This window comes from Myotis lucifugus, unplaced genomic scaffold, assembly GCF_000147115.1.
Source record: "Myotis lucifugus unplaced genomic scaffold, Myoluc2.0 scaffold_7, whole genome shotgun sequence".
NCBI classification, from domain to species: domain Eukaryota; kingdom Metazoa; phylum Chordata; class Mammalia; order Chiroptera; family Vespertilionidae; genus Myotis; species Myotis lucifugus.
Window position 1 is genome coordinate 2,331,353 of NW_005871055.1, and position 19,154 is coordinate 2,350,506.

The 19,154-nt window shown below is 35.0% G+C and overlaps 1 protein-coding gene across 16 annotated transcripts in view; it reads left to right on the forward strand.

Moving 5' to 3' along the window:
- NAA16 (N(alpha)-acetyltransferase 16, NatA auxiliary subunit) overlaps positions 1–19,154 on the forward strand; it is an 86,852-nt gene that overhangs the window by 60,548 nt on the left and 7,150 nt on the right. For 7 of the 16 annotated variants that reach the window (XM_023748172.1, XM_023748173.1, XM_023748185.1 and 4 more), the window contains 9 exons: positions 3,965–4,037; positions 6,785–6,954; positions 7,299–7,451; positions 8,408–8,536; positions 14,176–14,389; positions 15,042–15,235; positions 17,544–17,652; positions 18,368–18,466; positions 18,804–18,947. In XM_023748172.1, the coding sequence (XP_023603940.1) occupies positions 3,965–4,037; positions 6,785–6,954; positions 7,299–7,451; positions 8,408–8,536; positions 14,176–14,389; positions 15,042–15,235; positions 17,544–17,652; positions 18,368–18,466; positions 18,804–18,947 (1,285 nt within the window). Of the gene's footprint in view, positions 1–3,964; positions 4,038–6,784; positions 6,967–7,298; positions 7,452–8,407; positions 8,537–9,117; positions 9,259–14,175; positions 14,390–15,041; positions 15,236–17,543; positions 17,653–18,367; positions 18,467–18,803; positions 18,948–19,154 lie in introns of those variants that run through there. The other 9 variants (XM_023748209.1, XM_023748205.1, XM_023748201.1 and 6 more) reach the window with 5 other exon arrangements.

Consider the following 19,154-nt stretch of genomic DNA (forward strand, 5'->3'; position numbering starts at 1 on the left):
TCTGATGAACAGAGTAAACTACTGAATATAATAGAATCAGGGGCATAGAAAGGGAGTGGACTGACAATTCTCGGGGGGGAAAGGGGTGTGGGTGGTGTGGGAAGAGACTGGACAAAAATCTTACACCTATGGATGAGGACAGTGGGGGGGAGTAAGGGCAGAGGGTGGGGTGGGAACTGGGTGGAGGGGAGCTATGGGGGGAAAAAAGAGGAACAACTGTAATAATCTGAACAATAAAGATTTATTTTAAAAAAAACAACCCAACCAAGACTCTTCAGTGTGTGGGTCAGTGCCCTTACCACTGAGCCACACTAACCAGGGCAAACACGTCTGTTACTTTTAATTTTGCTTTATCATAAATCTTTTTGAAATATTTTCATCAGATTTCAAATTCTAGTGTGACTCGAACTAACTAGAGCAGTGGTTCTCAACCTTCCTAATGCCGCGACCCTTTAATACAGTTCCTCATGTTGTGGTTTCCCCCAACCATAAAATTATTTTCGTTGCTACTTCATAACTGTAATTTTGCTACTGTTATGAATCGTAATGTAAATATCTGATATGCAGGATGTATTTTCATTGTTAGAAATTGAACATAATTAAAGCATAGTGATTAATCACAAAAACAATATGTAATTATATATGTGTTTTCCGATGGTCTTAGGCGACACCTGTGAAAGGGTCATTTGACCGCCAAAGAGGTCTCGACCCACAGGTTGAGAACCGCTGAACTAGAGGGCTTCCTAAAAACAGGTTACTGCTTGGCCCAGAGTTGTAAATCTGGGTTTTGGTCCAATAATTTGCATCTCTAACAGATTACCAGGTGATGTTAATGTTGATGACATTAACGATCTGAGAACCACACTTTAAGAACCATGAGGTTTTTTATTTTTTAAATTATTGTGGTGAAATTTTAGCGTAAAATTTACAATTAACTATAAGTTTTGTCTCTTTACCGCGATCAGCAAGGCTAGAGAGCAGATGAATCCTGAGTATGGGCAGCTGGGGATTGAGAAAAGGAAAAAAAAGAGACACAGAGACAGTAGGGAAAGCTGGGACCAGGGGGGATAGCTGCCCTCTGATGGAGGGACAGTGACCCAGAGCTGATGCAGGTAGTTTTACTAGAGTTTAAGACAAAGGAAATTATGTGAAATCATGGTTAAAGATCAAGCTATAATTCTTCATTCTTGTGTCTTCTTTGTAATTGTCACTCCTGACTGAGCCCGGATAATTGTGTCCATTCCTTGCACCGGGCTGAACTTAGATAATGTGTTCGTTCCTTGCACCAGTCTGAACATAGATAATGAAACCCACCTTCTGGCACCTGAGCTAAGGGTCAGGCTGACAACATACCTGCCTCTGGAACGGTATGTTTCCAGGACGTGGTTTTGCCGACGCCACTGGATTCAGCCAACAATCAGCTCATTTGCCTTCCCAGGCACTCTCTACAATTAACCATTTAAGTGTATAGTTCAGTGGTAGTGAGTACATTCACATTTTTGTGTAATCATCATCATCCTCTATCCCTATATCTCTTTTCATTTGTAGAATTGACATTCAATACCTATTAAACAATAACTTTCAATTTTCCCCTCCTCCCAGCCCCTGATAACCATTATTATGCTTTCTGTCTTTATGATTTTGAATAGGGTTAGGTAGCTCATATAAGTGGGATCATATAGTACCTGGCTTATTTCACTTAGCATAATGTCCTCAAGATTCATTCATGTTTAGAATATTGCAAACTTTCTTTCCTTTTTAAGGCTGAAAATATCCCATGTTATGTACATACCATATTTTGCTTATCTAGTCATTCATTGATAGATAACTTGGGTTGCTTCCACGTTTTGGTTATTGTGAATAATTCTCTTCTAGACCCTGCTTTTATTTTTGGGATGAATATACTCAGAAATAGAATTGCTGGGTCATTTTGTAATTCTGTTTTTAATTTTTTTGAGGTATTGCCATAATGTTTTCCATAACAATTATACTATTTTACATTCCTACCAACTGTGCAAAAGTGTTCCATAATCTGTACACCCTCATCATGTTGTTTTTATTTGTTTTGTTTTAGCCATTCCTCCTGGGTGTGAAGTTGTATCTCATTGTAGTTTTTATTTGCATTTCTGTAATGATTATTGATGTGCCTCTTTTCATGTGCTTATTGGTTATTTATATATCCTTTCTGGAAGAATGTCTGTTCAAGTACTTGTCTCATTTTTTAAATCAGATTGGTATTTTTGTTTTTATCAGTTCTCTGTATATTCTGGATAGTAATCTTTTATTAATACATGATTTGCAAATATTTTCTCCCATTCTGTGGGTTGCCTTTTTACTCTGTGGGTAGAGACTCTTGATGCACAAAATTTTAAAAATTTCATGAAGTTTAATTTGTCTATTTTTGTTTTGTTTTGTTTGTTACCAATACCTTTGGTGTCATATACAAGAAAGCATTGCCAAATCCAATATTGGGAAGCTTTTTTGTTTTTTCCCCGTAAGAGTTTTGTTGTGGTAGGTCTTATATTTAGGTTCTTAATCCATTTTGAGTTTTTGGTTTCTAGTCTTACTGTAACTCTGTGAGTCAAGAATTGCCCTTTAGTAATAAGTGTGCTGGGGACATTGGTGACCAATATAGCAGAGTAGTTAAAAAGCTAACCTCTGGAGCCTTGTTGCTTGGGTTAAATTCTGGTTCTTCCATTTTGTACTTACAGCTAATTTTAATTTTCCTTTGCATGTGTAAAGTACTTGTGACAATTAATGGCTTATTATTATTATTGTTACCCTGCCTGGTATATTCTTTCTTTCTGGTGGTATTAGTAGCATCCCACTTTATAAAACTAGAAAACTTTTGAATTATCAAAATAATACCACATTGGTCAGACACTATTAAAAGTTTTAATGGTTTTCCTTCACTTTTATTTTTGACATTATAACAGATTTCATTACACAAAACTTTACAATCCCCAAACCATATCTATAATAATAAAAGTGTAATATGCTAATTAGAAAGCCAGGGCTGCGAGGGAAGCTCGGGTCCAGGGTGCTGGAGGCAAGCCGGTGCCGGCAGCCAGGGGAAGGAAGGCCTACTCTTGTATGAATTTCGTGCATTGGGCCTCTAGTATACTATATAAGTCAGACAGAAAGTGTGCACACATAACTTTGTTGTAAAAAGGTATAGTTGCTATGGAAATTCCTTCACTTTTGACCTTTATTTATTTATTTTTTTTTGAGTTCACAAATAAGATGGTTACTTTCCAACTTATTCTAAATAGTTAACATCAATAGGCATTTAAAACCAATAGGTACATTTAATGTCTACTGCCACTTCTAATTCATGTAACTTTTCATTTGGCACTTTTAGGACATAGCACATTTATAGTGCAGTTTATAATATTCTTGTTCTATCTGAGTAGCATTGAAATTCAAATCTGTTTATTAAAGTGATCACTAAAAACAATGGTAGTTTAAACATCTAGTTTACTTAACCTCCTCTTCCATCAACTCACTGTATAATTTGGATCAATTTTATTTGACTTTTTTATGATGAGTGACATTTTAGAAAATTTGAATATAACTACAACTTCACATTAAAACAGTGAGAAACAAAAAGCAAATAAATTAATTTAGTAATAAATTATACAGGTGTGTTTATTGGGGGAATAAAGGTTTTGCAATAACTAATAATAGTTTGTCCTTCAAAACCTGAAACTACTTATTGAGATGAGAAATTAATGAGATGTTTTATTATTAATAAAGAGATCAGTGTGTTTTGTGCGTGTGTGTGTGTGTCTGTGTGTGTTTTCTCACTTTTCCTCACTGGGGAAGAGCAGACAGTTTAGTAGCTTAGTTAATTTTTAATTTTGAAATAATCTGTATATTGTTTCCAAATCTAATTTAATTTATAATAAATATAAATACCTTTAATGAAATATTTAAAAAATTTAAAACTATGTTTCTTTAACAGATTTCTGTGATCCAGGAACTTGTTACTAATTATGAAGCCTCTCTTAAAACATGTGACTTTTTTAGCCTTTATGGTAAGTTTAAATTAGATTCAACTGGAATTTGATTATTCATTTTAATCCATATTTAATCATTTACAGTAAAACTATCTTATGTTTATTATGTACATGATACATGATAGCTATTTACTGAAAAGTTTTTGAATTAGTGAATGAAAAAAAAGAGCACTTTAATTTTATTTAATTTAAATTTTCCATAATGTGAGGTGGGAGTTAACCCTATTTTAACACAAGTAAACAGACTTGAGAGACTGAGTGAGTGGCTTGCCAGAGATGATACAGTTAGTTTTATTGAAATGCATTATTACTGAATCCCTACTCTCTCCTTTTTTTTTTTTTTTACTTTAAATTCTGTAAAATTTGGTTCTTTGTTTTTCTGTTTGTAGGGGCATATGTAAATGAAGGTAACTTCAGAAAACACTCTAGATTGCTTTCAGTGATGCAGATGGTAACTTTAGTCTGGTTTCTTCGTGTCTTTTATATGTCATTGCTCCTTTGTTTTTGTTAGTTTGAAACAAATTCCAAATAACAGACACAGAAGTAAATAGAATAATGAACTCTTGTGTCCCCATCACCCAGCTTCTGCTATGAACATTTTGCCAGTCTTATTTGAAGTACCTTCTGTCTACTTCTTTTCCTGGAATATTTTTAAAGCAGACATACTGTTTTACCTGTCATTACTTTAATATACATCACTAGCTGTTTAAAACACTTAACAGAAGATGTAACCACAGTTCTAACACAGAATTAATTCTCATACCATATTATCTAACACCCAGTGTACATGCAAATTTCCATGATTACCTTAAGTCTTTGTATAATTTGTTTATTTCAATCTGGATCCCACTAAACTCCACATTTGATTTTTATGTCTCTGATATTCTTTTAATCTTAAGTAATGTCCTCCACTCACTTTAAAAAAAATGTTATTTGTTGAAAGGTTATTTGTCTTGTGGAATGTCCCATATTCTGGATTTGGCTGATTTGCTTTCTCATGGTATCATGTAATATATTTTGCTATCATCCATATTTCTTGTAAACTTATAGTTAGATTTACAGGCTTGATTAGAATTAGGTTCTATTTGAGTACTTCATATGTGATGCATTGTACTTCCTGTTATATCACAACTTGAGGCAGAAGATACTCTGTCTCTTTGTAATGTTAAGGTTGGTCAGGGTTCAGACAGTGCCAGCCTGATCTACCCATTAAAGCATTCCTCATTGGCCTCTCACCTAATGGTTTCAGCAGCCACTGAGAATCTTTGCCCCAATCCCTTATTCAAATCATCATTTCTTCTGTATTTATTAGTTAGAAATGTTATAAAAGAGCTTCCCCTCATCAAATATTCAGTTCCTCTGAACTATAGTTTATGGAGGAGGAACAAGATAAATGCTGGGCTCTTTGCCTTTCTTTATTATTTGTGTTTTAATTTATAGTAATTTGTGTGTTTGCATGTTGTTGTTTTATTTGGTAGCTAGTCTAGATGACCTGAGTTTTTCTGATGTAGTATGGGTAAATTCTCTTTTTCATTCTTTTTTCCTCATTTTATACCTGTAGAATTTAGCCAATTCTGTAATCTATTTTGAGAGCTTGGTGTTTATTTCTTTATCTACTCTATTGTAGCTTGAGGATACAGGATGGGTAACAGCTGACTGTATGTGAGTGTTGTTGTCACATAGGGTTACTCTACCTTGTCAGGAAAGTATCCTATATAATAAAGAGCTAATATGCAAATGGTTGACATGCCCTCGCGCCGGGGCCGCGGGACCTGAGGCCGCGTTCCCCGCCCGGTGGGGCTTGACAGGGACCTGAGGCTGTGCCCCCTGCCCTGTGGGGCTTGATGGGGTTGGGGCTGGCCAGGTCTGGGTCTTGCACGATTTCGAGGCTCGCACAGGTGTGCAGGGACTTGACTCTGGGTCCCACGGCATGCCCCAGACTGACAGGAGGGAGATTTTCATATACATTTTACTATTTTTCTTTCATCTCTGACACTTCTATTATAGAGAAAGGGCAAATAGCAATATTAAAATATTTCCTGTAATTAAATTCCTTTTAATGTGCACGAATTTTGTGCACCCGGCCACTAGTCTATATATATAAAAGGCTAATATGCAAAGTGTCCCCTTGGGAGTTTGACCTCTTGCTATGATGTGTGCTGACCACCAGGGGGCGGCGCGGAATGAAGGAAGGCCCTGGCTGGCAGCCAGAAGGCCCCGATCAGCCCTGATTGCCGGCCAGGCCTAGGGACCCTACCCATGTATGGATTTCATGCAACAGGCCTCTAGTCTTCTTCATACTCTTCAACTTTGGGTTTCCCTGATTTAGTGTTGAAGCCTAGACAATGTTAAGCCCTGGCAGTTCATGCCTTTATGGAAATCTTGCAGTGGTAGTTAGGGACATTTTTCTCCTATCTATTTTCCTTGACTTTTCCTGGGTCTGCTGTCTTACGCTCCCAGCCTTGAGAATTCGTAGTTAGATTGATTTACCTTCTTTCTTCAGAACTTTCTTTGGAGTGAGGGTGGGGTTAGAAGCTTATGAAACTAGTATCTTATTTCTTTGCTTGGCTGCTACTTTTTGAACTTGATGGCAGGAAGTCATACCTCTTTCTATTGAAATTGGTTATTTTGCTGGCTTTTTACTGTTTATTATTATAATAATTTTTTTTATTTCATTATGCTTTGGGGCAGAGAAAGTATCTGATATCCTTTATTCTTTACTTTGCCTTCTTCCCTATAATAATTTTATATTTGTTTGATTGCAGAAAATGGGGAGAAGGAGCCCCCAACAACACTACTCTGGGTTCAGTATTTCCTGGCACAGCACTTTGATAAACTTGGGCAATATGCTTTGGCTCTGGATTATATTAATGCTGCAATTGCTAGTACTCCAACTCTAATAGAATTATTCTATATGAAAGCAAAAATTTACAAGGTAAAATCCTAGACATATTTTTTGAATAATTGAAAATTTTAACCACTTAAGAACTCTTAGAGTTATTTTTCTGTAGAAATAACTTTTATGGAACCCTGATAATCTATTTCTAATACTCTAATAATCCTAAAGAGTTTTTGATTGCATATTTTTATACTCAGTGTTAATCATTTGATTCAGCTCTTAGTAAGTGTGAATTTTAATTTATCTAAAGATTTTTAGATAAATTTTACAGAAATGACACCAAATTTCTAATTTGTTTTTCTAAACTGTTGTTATTTGTATTGTATCCATATTCTCTTAATCATAAACTATAATTTCTGTAATATTTTAATCTCTTAAAGCATATAGGTAATCTCAAAGAAGCTGCAAAGTGGATGGATGAAGCACAGTCTTTAGATACGGCTGATAGATTCATAAATTCCAAATGTGCAAAATATATGCTTCGAGCAAATATGATAAGAGAAGCAGAGGAAATGTGCTCCAAGTTCACAAGGGTAGGAAATAGCATGTAATGATGAGTCAGTAAAATTAAACTTCACTACTGTGGTGATTTTTGAAGTTTGCCACTAAAGTTCTTGAGAATTCATTTTTGTTACTTTTTAAAATCCCATTGAGGTTGTATCCTATGTATGGTTTCTTACAGAGGAGGTTGAGTGTGTGTGTGTGTACATGTGCTTCTGGGGGGAATGGTTAAAAAACAATAGCAGGAGCAGCCCTTGCTGGGTGGCTCAGTTGATTAGAGTATCCTTCCGTAAACCAAAACATTGTGTGTTCGATTCCCAGTCAGGGCACATGGAAACATACCTAGGTTTTGAGTTTGATCCCCAGTCAGGGTGTGTATGGGAGGCAAACAATCGGTGTTTCTCTCACGTAGATTTTTTTGTTTGTTTTTTCCTTTTTCCTCTCTTTTCTCTCTTCCTCTCTCTCTCTAAAATCAGTAGAAACATATCCTTGGGTGAGGATTAAAAATAAAAAAGCATTAGCAGAAGCAACCTAACTTTATACAAAAACTAGAGGCTCGGTGCACGAAATTCGTGCATGGGGGGGGGGTGTCCCTCAGCCCGGCCTGCACCTTCTCCAATCTGGGACCCCTCGGGGGATGTCTGCCTGCCAGCTTAGGCCCTGTCGCAATCTGGGATCCCTTGCTTCTTACTACTCGGCTCGCTGCTCCTTATTGCTCCTTATGTCTTCTGGCTGAGCGGTGCTCCCCCTGTGGGAGCACACTGACCACCAGGGGGCAGCTCCTGTGTTGAGCGTCTGCCCACTGGTGGTCACTATGCATCATAACAACCGGTCGATCTGGTTGTTCCGCCATAATGGTTGATTAGGCTTTTATTATATAGATTGCTATTGTCATAATATTTGTAGCTATAGTTGTAAAAGAGAAAATGAGATATTTTGAATCTCTTTTATTACTTGCTTTTTATATTAATGAATGCTTGTATTTCAGGAAGGAACATCTGCCATGGAAAATCTAAATGAAATGCAGTGTATGTGGTTTCAAACAGAGTGCATTTTAGCTTATCAGCGTTTGGGGAGATATGGGGATGCCTTGAAAAAATGCCATGAAGTAGAAAGGGTAAGTTGATAGAATTTTGACTTTATTTTTCTCTTGTAAAGTGATGGAAAAAAGCAGGTATTTTTCTACATGGGATCATCTACCTTTTTTATCTACTTTGGAAATTTCACTGTGAAAATTCTTGACCTTTAGTCTTTCAAACATTCAGAGGTTGTGAATAAATGATTGCTTTTGTTTATCCTCAAATGGTTATGATTTCAACATCTCCATATTTTTGTCTAAAGGAAGAAGTAAAAGATTAATTTAGTAAGTCATTATTGCTATTAATAACATATATTCAAAATCTCTACTCCCTAATTGGGCCATTATTTGATTTTCATTACTAGCCTAGAAGGACACACGAGCTGATGGTCATCTCTTTTCCCTTTATGTCAGGATCTGCTCAGTAGTCAGCCTCTCTCCAGTTTGTCTTCCCAGGATATTTGTTCTCACATTCAGTACTTTGTACAGCAGTCTGTGACTGATTTGCTGGCTTATTTTTATTACTTGCTTCTAGGATGATGTGTGTGATGTGCCTTAGTGAGGGGCCTTTTCTTTTCCTTTGTGTGAATTTTGTTTCCTGTTCTTTGTCATCTCTGAAGCACTCTCCTTCCAAATGGACAACAGGAGGAAAAGAGCCACAAATGCACCCCTGAGGCAGTCCTCAGCAGCCCTCAGTTGGGCTCAATCGGCACCACTGTTCCCATGCTGACGCAGTATTAAACCGCAGGCATCATAGTCAGGTGAGCCTGAAGTCTGCACTCTGGCAGTCACTTTGGCCTTTTTCCCATATGAAATTTCTGAGGTTACCCAAAGGAAAGGCTAAATAAATTTTAGGGGGTGGCTTTTGATGGGAACTGGAGCTAGGATTATACCTGAGCCCTTTTATAAATAACCTAGTTCTTGCTTTGTTTTCTTTTCTTTTTAAGCCTGGGCTTATATCTCTGGGAACTATTTTCATCTCCTTGAAAATATAAAGCCCTTGGATGATAAGTGAACTATTCAGGAAATATCCAAATATTGTGTAAATCAGGCTCTTCTGTGATACAAACGTAGATCACTAGCTTGGTGACTGTTACTTTAAAACATTGTTTGTAATTAGGAAAGATCCATTTTTCATTAACCAAGACATTCTTGGTGAGAGACAGATTGTTTACTTATGGATCAGTAATTCCAGCAGGACCATAACTGGAAATTTATTAGATTTTCTGTGAAAATGAAATTTGAATATCCTTAGGATCATTATAATTATGAACTTTCCAGCTTCATTCCATTCCTCCTAACATTAAGAACTATATTACTAATTGCTTTTTAATATTTTTGAAGGTTGTTAGACTATGATTTCATTACTAGGTTTTATTTAGATATTTTACCTTGAATTTTTAGTGATTTTGGCTGAGTAACATGAAGTAAAATTCTGTAATGTCAGAGATTAAGTACAGTTGACACTTGAACATTGAGGGCCCTTGGGGCGCTAACCCCTTTGCAGTTGAAAATCATCGTATAACTACTGTGTGTCCTTTGCATATGTGGATTTCAAACCATGGATCAAAAATAGAGTTGACCTTTGAACAACATGGGTTTGAACTGCACAGGTATTCTTTATACACAGATTTTTAAAAATTATAAAAACCTATGTTCAAGAATCAGCTGTACTTCTAGTTCAAAAAACATGATTTGACAAAGCATTTTTGAAGAAAAAAAAGTATAGGAAATCATTGGTTGAGATTAAAACAGGGCAAAAATCATAACCATCTGGTCATTGTACATAATTATTATTGCTAGAATCTCTATTTAGGATTTGCCTTTGGTGCTTTAGAGTAGAAGAAACTAGAAGCAGATAAACAAGAGCCTATTCTTATGTTACTTGTTAGTCTTTTCATAGTGAATTCATACTGAAAGTAAGACGTAACTCATCTTGTGGTTATATATGAGTGCCTAGTACAAATAGGGTGATTAAAACTTGTTGACTGACTCTGCTTCTAAAATTAATTTCTAATACAGTTAATGTAATCTAAAAAATTCTTAATGATGTAATTGTAAGGATTTAGGAGTAATTACTGAATTAAAAGATTTATTATGATAGGTATCTGCATGAGTTACTTTTGTTCCTGAGTTTAAAATACTTTAGTAAAGAAATGAGCACCTTTCAAAAATAAAACTTTGTAGTTTACTTTCTAAATAAAAGGTCAGTTAATAGAGAGATAAGTTCAAATAAGGGGCTAAGTCTTGTGCCTTTTAGAACTCCTTCCAGCATTCTTTCATTGAGGCAGTTTCAGTTGGGACACATATTGCTGTGAGCTCTTACTAACTGGATTTGAAATGTTAGAATTCTAGAATGGCCCAGTGTAGTACTTTTTCTGTCTTTATCTTGCCCCCCTTATAGGATTTTAGGATTATGTATACAGGTTATATAGAGAGAGTCTAACTCAATATATGATGTTTAGAACTTGAGTTTTATTCAACACAAAGCAAAACAACTGTCTTTAAAATATTGGATATAAACTTGTGCTCAGAATAAAATTTTAAACTATTTTATCTTTCAAGAATTGAATTTTCGCCTGGCCGGCGTGGCTCAGTGGTTGAGCGTCAACCTGTGAGTCAGGTGATCATAATTTGATTTCTGGTCAGAGCACATGCCTGGGTTGCAGGCTTGATCCCCAGTATGGGACGTGCGGAAGGCAACCAATCAATGATTATCTCTCATCATTGATGTTTCTATCTCTCTTTCCCTCTCCCTTCCTCTCTGAAATCAATTTTAAAAAGACCTGAATTTTCTTTTCCCGTTTTTCAGATTGATTTTATTTTAGTGTACTGATTTGTATCTGAAACAGAGCAACAATACATATTTCAAAAACTTTTTGATAAGATGTAGGATTTCTGATAGCTCACAACTATAGGAAGTTCATAACTTTTATCTTCTAGTGCATCCTAATCTTTATCAAATTGACACATGCTTTATAATGGCAGATTCTCTCTATATAAAGAAAATAGTGTTGCTTATTATCCTCTTTGGTCTAGTTATTACTATATTTTAATTCCAGAGGTTTTTGTTGTATTTCTGTGTGTGGGTTCTTATTAGTGTACTCCGGTAACTCTGAGAAGGAATGGGTAGGTGAATCTGGGTCAGAAGTGAGGGCCTCATAGCAAATGCCTAATGAAAACCACACTCTTAAGCTCTGAATAGTATTTCTTACTTCTTTGCTGACTTGTCTTACTTTGATTCAAGCCTAACTTTGGAATTTAAGCAATTCCTGCATTACTACTTCCTATCACTAAGAAAAAGAAAGAGAAAGAACTAGTGTTTATGATGAGGGGAGCATTGAGTTAGGGCATAAACAGTATGTTAAAATTTGGGTACCTAGAGTCTACGGTGAGCTAAGTGATCTTATCATGTTCATGTTTGATCAAAGTGCAGGAAAACTAACTTTATCTGTTTGTGTTACCTAGTATATTTTTATGTTTTATAAATTTGGAGATCTGAAAGTCAACCCAAGATGTGGTACAAGGGAGATGTTTGTGGTAATTAGACATTATGTATCTTGATTGTGGTATTGGTTACTCGAATCTAAAAAACTGTACACACAAGTTGTACCAATGCCAGTCTTTTGGTTTTGATATTGTATTATAGTTATGTAGGATGTAGCCTTTTGGGGGAAACTGAGGGAAGAGTGTATAGAACATCTCCATACTACCTTGCAACTTCCTCTGTATCTATAATTATTCCAAATAAAAAGTTAAAAAATAGAAAATCAACCTAAGATTATTTAGTTGTTTTTAAGTAGGATTCTCCAAACATGGTTTCTTCCAAAAGCAAAATTATTTTGTAGTACCTATGTTTTCAAGTTTAATCTAGTCATATCTGGTCTACCACCATTAGTTTATTTATTATAGAGTGATCAACATCCAAGTTTGGAGGGCTCAGCAAGTTCCTGAGACACAAGGTTTTCAGTGGAAAAACTGAAAGCCTCAGGCAACGTGGATAAGTTGGTTACCCTATTTATGGAAGACATTAACTGGAGAGAGGCAGCCTGTGGGCTGTTACTGATAAAGAGGAGGCTTTAAATGTTTGTGATTCCTTCTGAGACTTGACTTAAAAAATCTATGTTTACTAATGCTGCTAGGAATATCTCTTGAAACGTGCTGCTTCTCAGCCTAAAAAAGGTCCTGTAACCTCTTAAAGTTTTTATCTCCATGAATTTTGGCACTGCAATTTTCCTTAGTCAGTTTTATTGAATTTTAAGATATTCTTACTGTGCTAGACATAACTTGATTGACATCAAGGAAGATCATGAACAACTTTATGAAATATATAATTCTTTAAAAAAAAAAAACCAAGCTCGCTATTTATGAATTGTTTTGTGTTGATGGGAGGAATGCAATTTTCAAATATAATAACATCATTAAAGCATGATTCTTGAAGTAGTAAATAAAACTAATATGTTCATTTTTTTCTATTGTATACATTTTCCACATTGTATACTTCTTATCTTAAAATTCTTCTTTTAAAATCTCAGATACTTAATGTAATTCTGTGTATGGTGTGTTTCTAATTACCAAGACAACTAAAATTATCAAATGATATGGACACTAATGTGTCCTCTGCATGTTGAGTTACTAGGCGCCAGGATAGAGGGAATATGAAGGGTAGAAGAGCTTGCTCTGTATTGGTGTGTTGAATCATTATTTTTTCTGTTTTTGGAGAAGCTACTAGTAAAGTAGGAGGGAAAAAAAATGTAGGCAGAGATGCATGGTGGGAAGAAAATAAAAGTATAAAATGTTTCTAGGGAGTTAATCTTCTCCTTTCTATGTAAGAGATTGGTGCTTAAACTTTTGGGGGGCCATGGACCCTTTGAAATTAGATGAAAGCCTCAAGCTCTCTCCTTAGGAAAATGTTATTAGGTTTATACATAGGCTTCATACTAAGAACCTTTGCTAAAATGGAATGTAGGTAGATTAATGGTAGCTTATTGAGCGAGAGAAACCCATAATGCTGTTTGTATAGCAGTTCACAGTTTAGAATGAACTTTAAAATATGTTCTTATTTGATCTTTAACAACCTTATGAAATTGGCAATATAGATGTTATTCCTAACTTAAGTAATCGAGGATCTAATTGAGGTCACATGCCTGATCAGCACCTGGTCTCTTGAATTAGCCAATATTGTGCTTATTGAGTGTCTGCTGTGTTGGGCCTTGTGCCAGGCAGTAGGGATAGACATGACAAGGCCTACTCTTGAAGAGCTCATAGTTGAGCAGAGCAGTCTGATTTGTAGACATTTTGTGTGAATCTATAGTATATAGTGTTCAGTCAGAGCTGTTTAACTCTGCCATGCCGATGTTTGAAGAATACTGAGGAGAAATGTTTCATTAAAATTAAAATATCAGTACATGCTAATTTCCAGGCTTAAAAATCTGACTTATTACATAGAAATTGAGTATCATCACAAAACATGATTTCTAGTGAATGATCATCAATTGTAGAAAGAAACTTCAGTTATATGCAAAGAACTTGTTGTCCTTCATAGTGTTAAACACTGAAGAGGGCAAATAAGTGAAATTGTGACTGTTAAAAATGTTTTGGGGGCTTTTTATGGTTTTCTTTTCAGAAGTAGACATTATTGACAATGTAAGAAATAATTTTGTGGTTTTGTTTTTAAGCATTTTCTTGAGATAACCGATGATCAATTTGACTTCCATACATACTGCATGAGAAAGATGACTCTTCGTGCCTATGTTGATCTTCTGAGATTAGAAGATATGCTCAGAAGACATGCCTTCTATTTCAAGGCTGCTAGATCAGCAATTGAAATATACTTGAAATTGTATGATAACCCCTTAACCAATGAAAACAAACAACAAGAAATAAATTCAGGTAACTGAGAAAGAACTATTTTTTAAAATTTGAAAAGAACACTACATTTAAGAGTGTTATTAGTATAAACAATCCATAGAAAAGTACATTATCAAATGGATGTGAAGAGTGTGTGTGTGTGTGTGAAAAAAAATTGGGGGAAGACTTAGAAAAAGTGACAGGATGATGTTCTGTAGCTGATGCTTCTTAATCACCCCAATGCAATGACTTGGAATCTTTATTTTTATCTTCAGTAAGGCCAATTCAGGAAAAATAGAAATGTCTATTGGCTAGGCTCTTTAACATTATTATTATTATTAGTTTGTAACTGAAAAAGGCTTTGAGCTCCTAGGGAAAAATAATTATTCTTACAACTTCTAGTATCTAATAATGCTAATGAGAATATATAGCTTTCATTCACTAAAATGTTAATATCTAGGAATATTTGAAAAATAGCATAGAGGCAAGTTTCTGATCTTTCATTTGTGATATTTATGTGGTGTCTAGAGATCATAAGTGTGCTTATATACACTGTCTTATCCTTGAAATACTCTTAAGAGAGTAGTTGGTATCATCAGCCCCAAAAAGCTGTATTAATAGTTTGTATTGTATAAGAATATGAGAAAAAATGGAAACATTGACTCAGAATGTTTATGCATTTGGATATTTATAGAAAACCTGTCAGCTAAAGAATTGAAGAAAATGCTTAGCAAGCAGAGAAGAGCTCAGAAAAAGGCTAAATTAGAAGAAGAGAGAAAGCATGCGGAAAGGGAACGTCAACAAAAAAATCAAAAGAAAAAAAGGGATGATGAAGAAGAAGAAGCCAGTGGTCTCAAAGAAGAACTTATACCTGAAAAATTAGAAAGGGTGAGATGAATTTATTATGTTAATTTGGTAAAATTTATGTTAATTCTGTTCTGGCTATAAACATGTTTTATTTAAATTTATAAATCAGAAGCCATTTGTAACATTTTTAAAAAATATATTTTTATGATTTCAGAGAAAGAGAGAGAAACATCAATGATGAGATTCTCTGCCTCCTACATGCCCTCTACTGGGGATCAAGCCTACAACCCGGGCATGTGCCCTTGACCGGAATTGAACCTGGGATGCTTCAGTCCGCAGGCTAACGCTCTATCCACTAAGCCAAACTGGCTAGGGCCATTTGTAACATTACAAATGATATGCTGTAAATAATTTTTGAGTGATAATATGCGAATTTTGCTAATGCATATTATACATAGAATTGTAGTTGTGGTAGGCAGAATTATGACCCTCCAAAGGTGTCTGTGTTCTAAACCCTGGACCCTATGACTATATTAAATTTACATGGCAAAGGGGAATGAAGGTGGCAAATGGAATTTAAGGTTATAATTAGCTGGCCTTAAGATGGGAGATTAGCCTGGATTATCCAGGTGGGCTTAATGTAAATTCACAAGAGGCCCTTAAAAGTGGAAGAGGAAAGAAGGTAGGAGTGGTATGAGAAGGACTCCACCCCCTGTTGCTGGCCTAGAAGGTGATGGGAGGGGTGGGAAGAAGGCAGCTATAAGCAAAAGAATGTAGGCAGCCTTGAGAAGCTGAAAAACACATTAAAACATGTTCTCCCTTAGAGCCTTTGAAAGAGAATGCAGTCTGGCTGACACTTGATTTTAAATCCAGAGAGACCCATATTTAACTTTTAACCTACAGAACTGCAAGATAATAAATTTGTGTTGTCTTAAGACGTTAAATTTTGTTAATTTGTTATAGCAGCAATACAGTTATCTATTATATATGGAAGCATTTCATATATCTTGCTAGGTATGTGTTAGCTACAAAGAATTAATTCTTCATCTCCAGGATTTAATTATTCAGAGACTAGATTTAGGGAAATATTTTTTTTCCTGTTTTATTTACTGTGAATTTTTAATTTGTTTTTACTTTTTAATTTGTTATTACTTTTTCTCTGTTATTTGATACAATTATATTTGTCTCCTTACTTTATATGTTTGTAGTATAAGGGGCTGTAATATACTTGGTGTAATATCTCCTTCAGTTGGTTATATAAAAAGATCTGTTGCAGGGATTCAGAACAAGTCACTCCAACATGTGCCTAAAGGCAACCAAGACCTTGTAGACTTAAGAGAAATTCTGCCTCTTTTAACTACCTAGAACAGGGGTTCTCAACCTGTGGGTCACGACCTCTTTGGGGGTCAAACGACCCTTTCACAGGGGTCGCCTAAAACCATCGGAAAACACATATATAATTACATATTGTTTTTGTGATTAATCATTATGCTTTAATTATGTTAAATTTCTAACAATGAAAATACATCTTGCATATCAGATATTCACATTACGATTCATAACAGTAGCAAAATTACAGTTATGAAGTAGCAACGAAAATAATTTTATGGTTGGGGGGTCACCACAACATGAGGAACTGTATTAAAGGGTCGTGGCATTAGGAAGGTTGAGAACCACTGACCTAGAAGAATCGAATTAGGGGCCTTTCCCATAGTAAGAGATTATCAGAGATTACCTTTTTTGACCTCTCTATATAGCAGGGCAAACTACTAATTATTAAACATCTGCTCTTCTTACCTTCCTCCTTTCTGAAGACTCGAGGTGGTCCTTAACTCAGAATGTCATATATACCTCATTTTCCCTTTCTGTCTTTGAACCTTTCATGTATGTGGGATCTCTGTCTCATGTATACAGGGTTCCTGTATGTATGTATGTATGCATGGTATGTAATTAAATTTGGGCATTTTCTCTTGTTAATTTGTCTCATGTTTATTTGATTATTAGACCAACAGAAAAACCTTGAGGTTAGAGGAGAGTTTCTTCTTACTCCACACTGTAGAAATTATTTCAGATGTGTGTTAATATAAAATTTGGGGACAACCCTAACCGTTTTGGGTCAGTAGATAGAGCATCGGCCTGCAGACTGAAAGGTCCCAGGTTTGATTCCTGTCAAGGGCATGTACCTTGGTTGCGGGCACATTCCCAGTAGGAGGTGTGCAGGAGGCAGCTGATCGATGTTTCTCTCTCATCGATGTTTCTAACTCTCTATTCCTCTCCCTTGCTCTCTGTAACAAATCAATAAAATATATTTTTTTAAAAATTGGGGGACAAATTTGAGTTGTTTAGCTGTTTTTAAACTATAATAATTTTTCCTTCTGCTTCAAAATAGGTAGAAAGTCCATTGGAAGAAGCTATCAAGTTCCTCACACCACTTAAGAACCTTGCTGCTGATAACATTGACACTCATCTATTAGCATTTGAAATATATTTTAGAAAAGGTAATGGTTTGAATTCAGTTTTTAATTATTTTTTATTTCTTTTTATTTTTAAATTAAATTTATTGGGATAACATTAGTTAAAAGCCATACAGGTTTCAAGTGTACAACTCATCTGCATACTGCATCGTGTGCTCACCACCCAAAGTCAAGTCTTTTTCCATTCCCATGTTTCCCCCCTTAACCCGCTTCCACCTCCCCCATCTCCCTTTTCCTCTGTATCACCATACTGCTGTCTGTCTCTGTGTGTGTGTGTGTGTGTGTGTGTGTGTGTGTGTGTGTGTGTGTACATATACATATATATTTCTTAATCTCTTAACCTTTTTTCATCTAGCCACCCTTAATTATATTGGTGGCCATATTCAATATAATCTTGTCCATTAGATCTATTTTTGTTTTTAGGGTTCCATTTCAACCTTCCAAAAATAATCTTAATCCTTTTTTCTTTTGCTACTCAAAACTTTACTGGGTAATAACTTAGAATATTATAATCAAATCCATTTTAAGAATAGTTTAAATAATCAAAATGTTTATCTAAAGCATTTCTTCATGATATTTTATGCTTTTCTTTAGAAAATTAAAGTTGTCCTTGAATTTTGCTTATAAGTATTATAGGAAAGTTAACATTTTGTTACTGGATTTTAAGTGAGGCTAAAATAAAGTGAATAAAGTATCAGACATAAATACTGATCCTATTTATTTATTTTTTCTGACACAGGGAAGTTTCTGTTAATGTTGCAGTCTGTCAAACGAGCTTTTGCCATAGACAGTAATAACCCATGGTTACATGAATGTCTAATTAAATTTTCTAACTCTGGTAAGTATAAACAAGATAACATTTATGTAAAAGCAGATGTGACAATTTAGCTATCTTTCATTAAGCTGCACATTAAAAGATTTACAAATTGTAAAGCAAAGAAAAAGATAATGTTTACAAAAAGCATTTAAAGGAAGGTAAATTTATAAATTAAACATGCTTGCAAAGATAATGCTAGAAATTAGTGCATTTTTAAGCTAGAATGTATTTATATTCTAAAGGAGCAATAATATTTTCACTTTGTAAAATATATCGAGCTTAATAAATGTATTTCAACTGATTTTGTTTCAAGGAACTGACCTAAATTTTTTAAATTTTCAAATATTTGTTTTTATAGTGTCTAACCATAGTAATCTTCCAGACATTGTGAGCAAAGTTCTATTTCAAGAAATGCAGAAGCTATTTTTCAACAAGGATTTGAAAAGTTTTAATGAGGATTTTCTCAAACATAATGCTACCTCTCTTCAGCATTTACTTTCAGGTTGGTATTTAAATCCTAGGGTTAAAATGTTTATGGAAAAAAGTTAGAATGTGATTTTAAAAAAAAGTTTGGAAAGATGTTTAACTTCACTAATTATCAGAGATAAACACCAGGGATGCCCTCTTTCACCACTCTTGTTTAACATAGTTCTGGAAGCCTGGCCATCAGATAAGAAGAAGAAATAAAAGGCATCCAAATTGGAAAGGA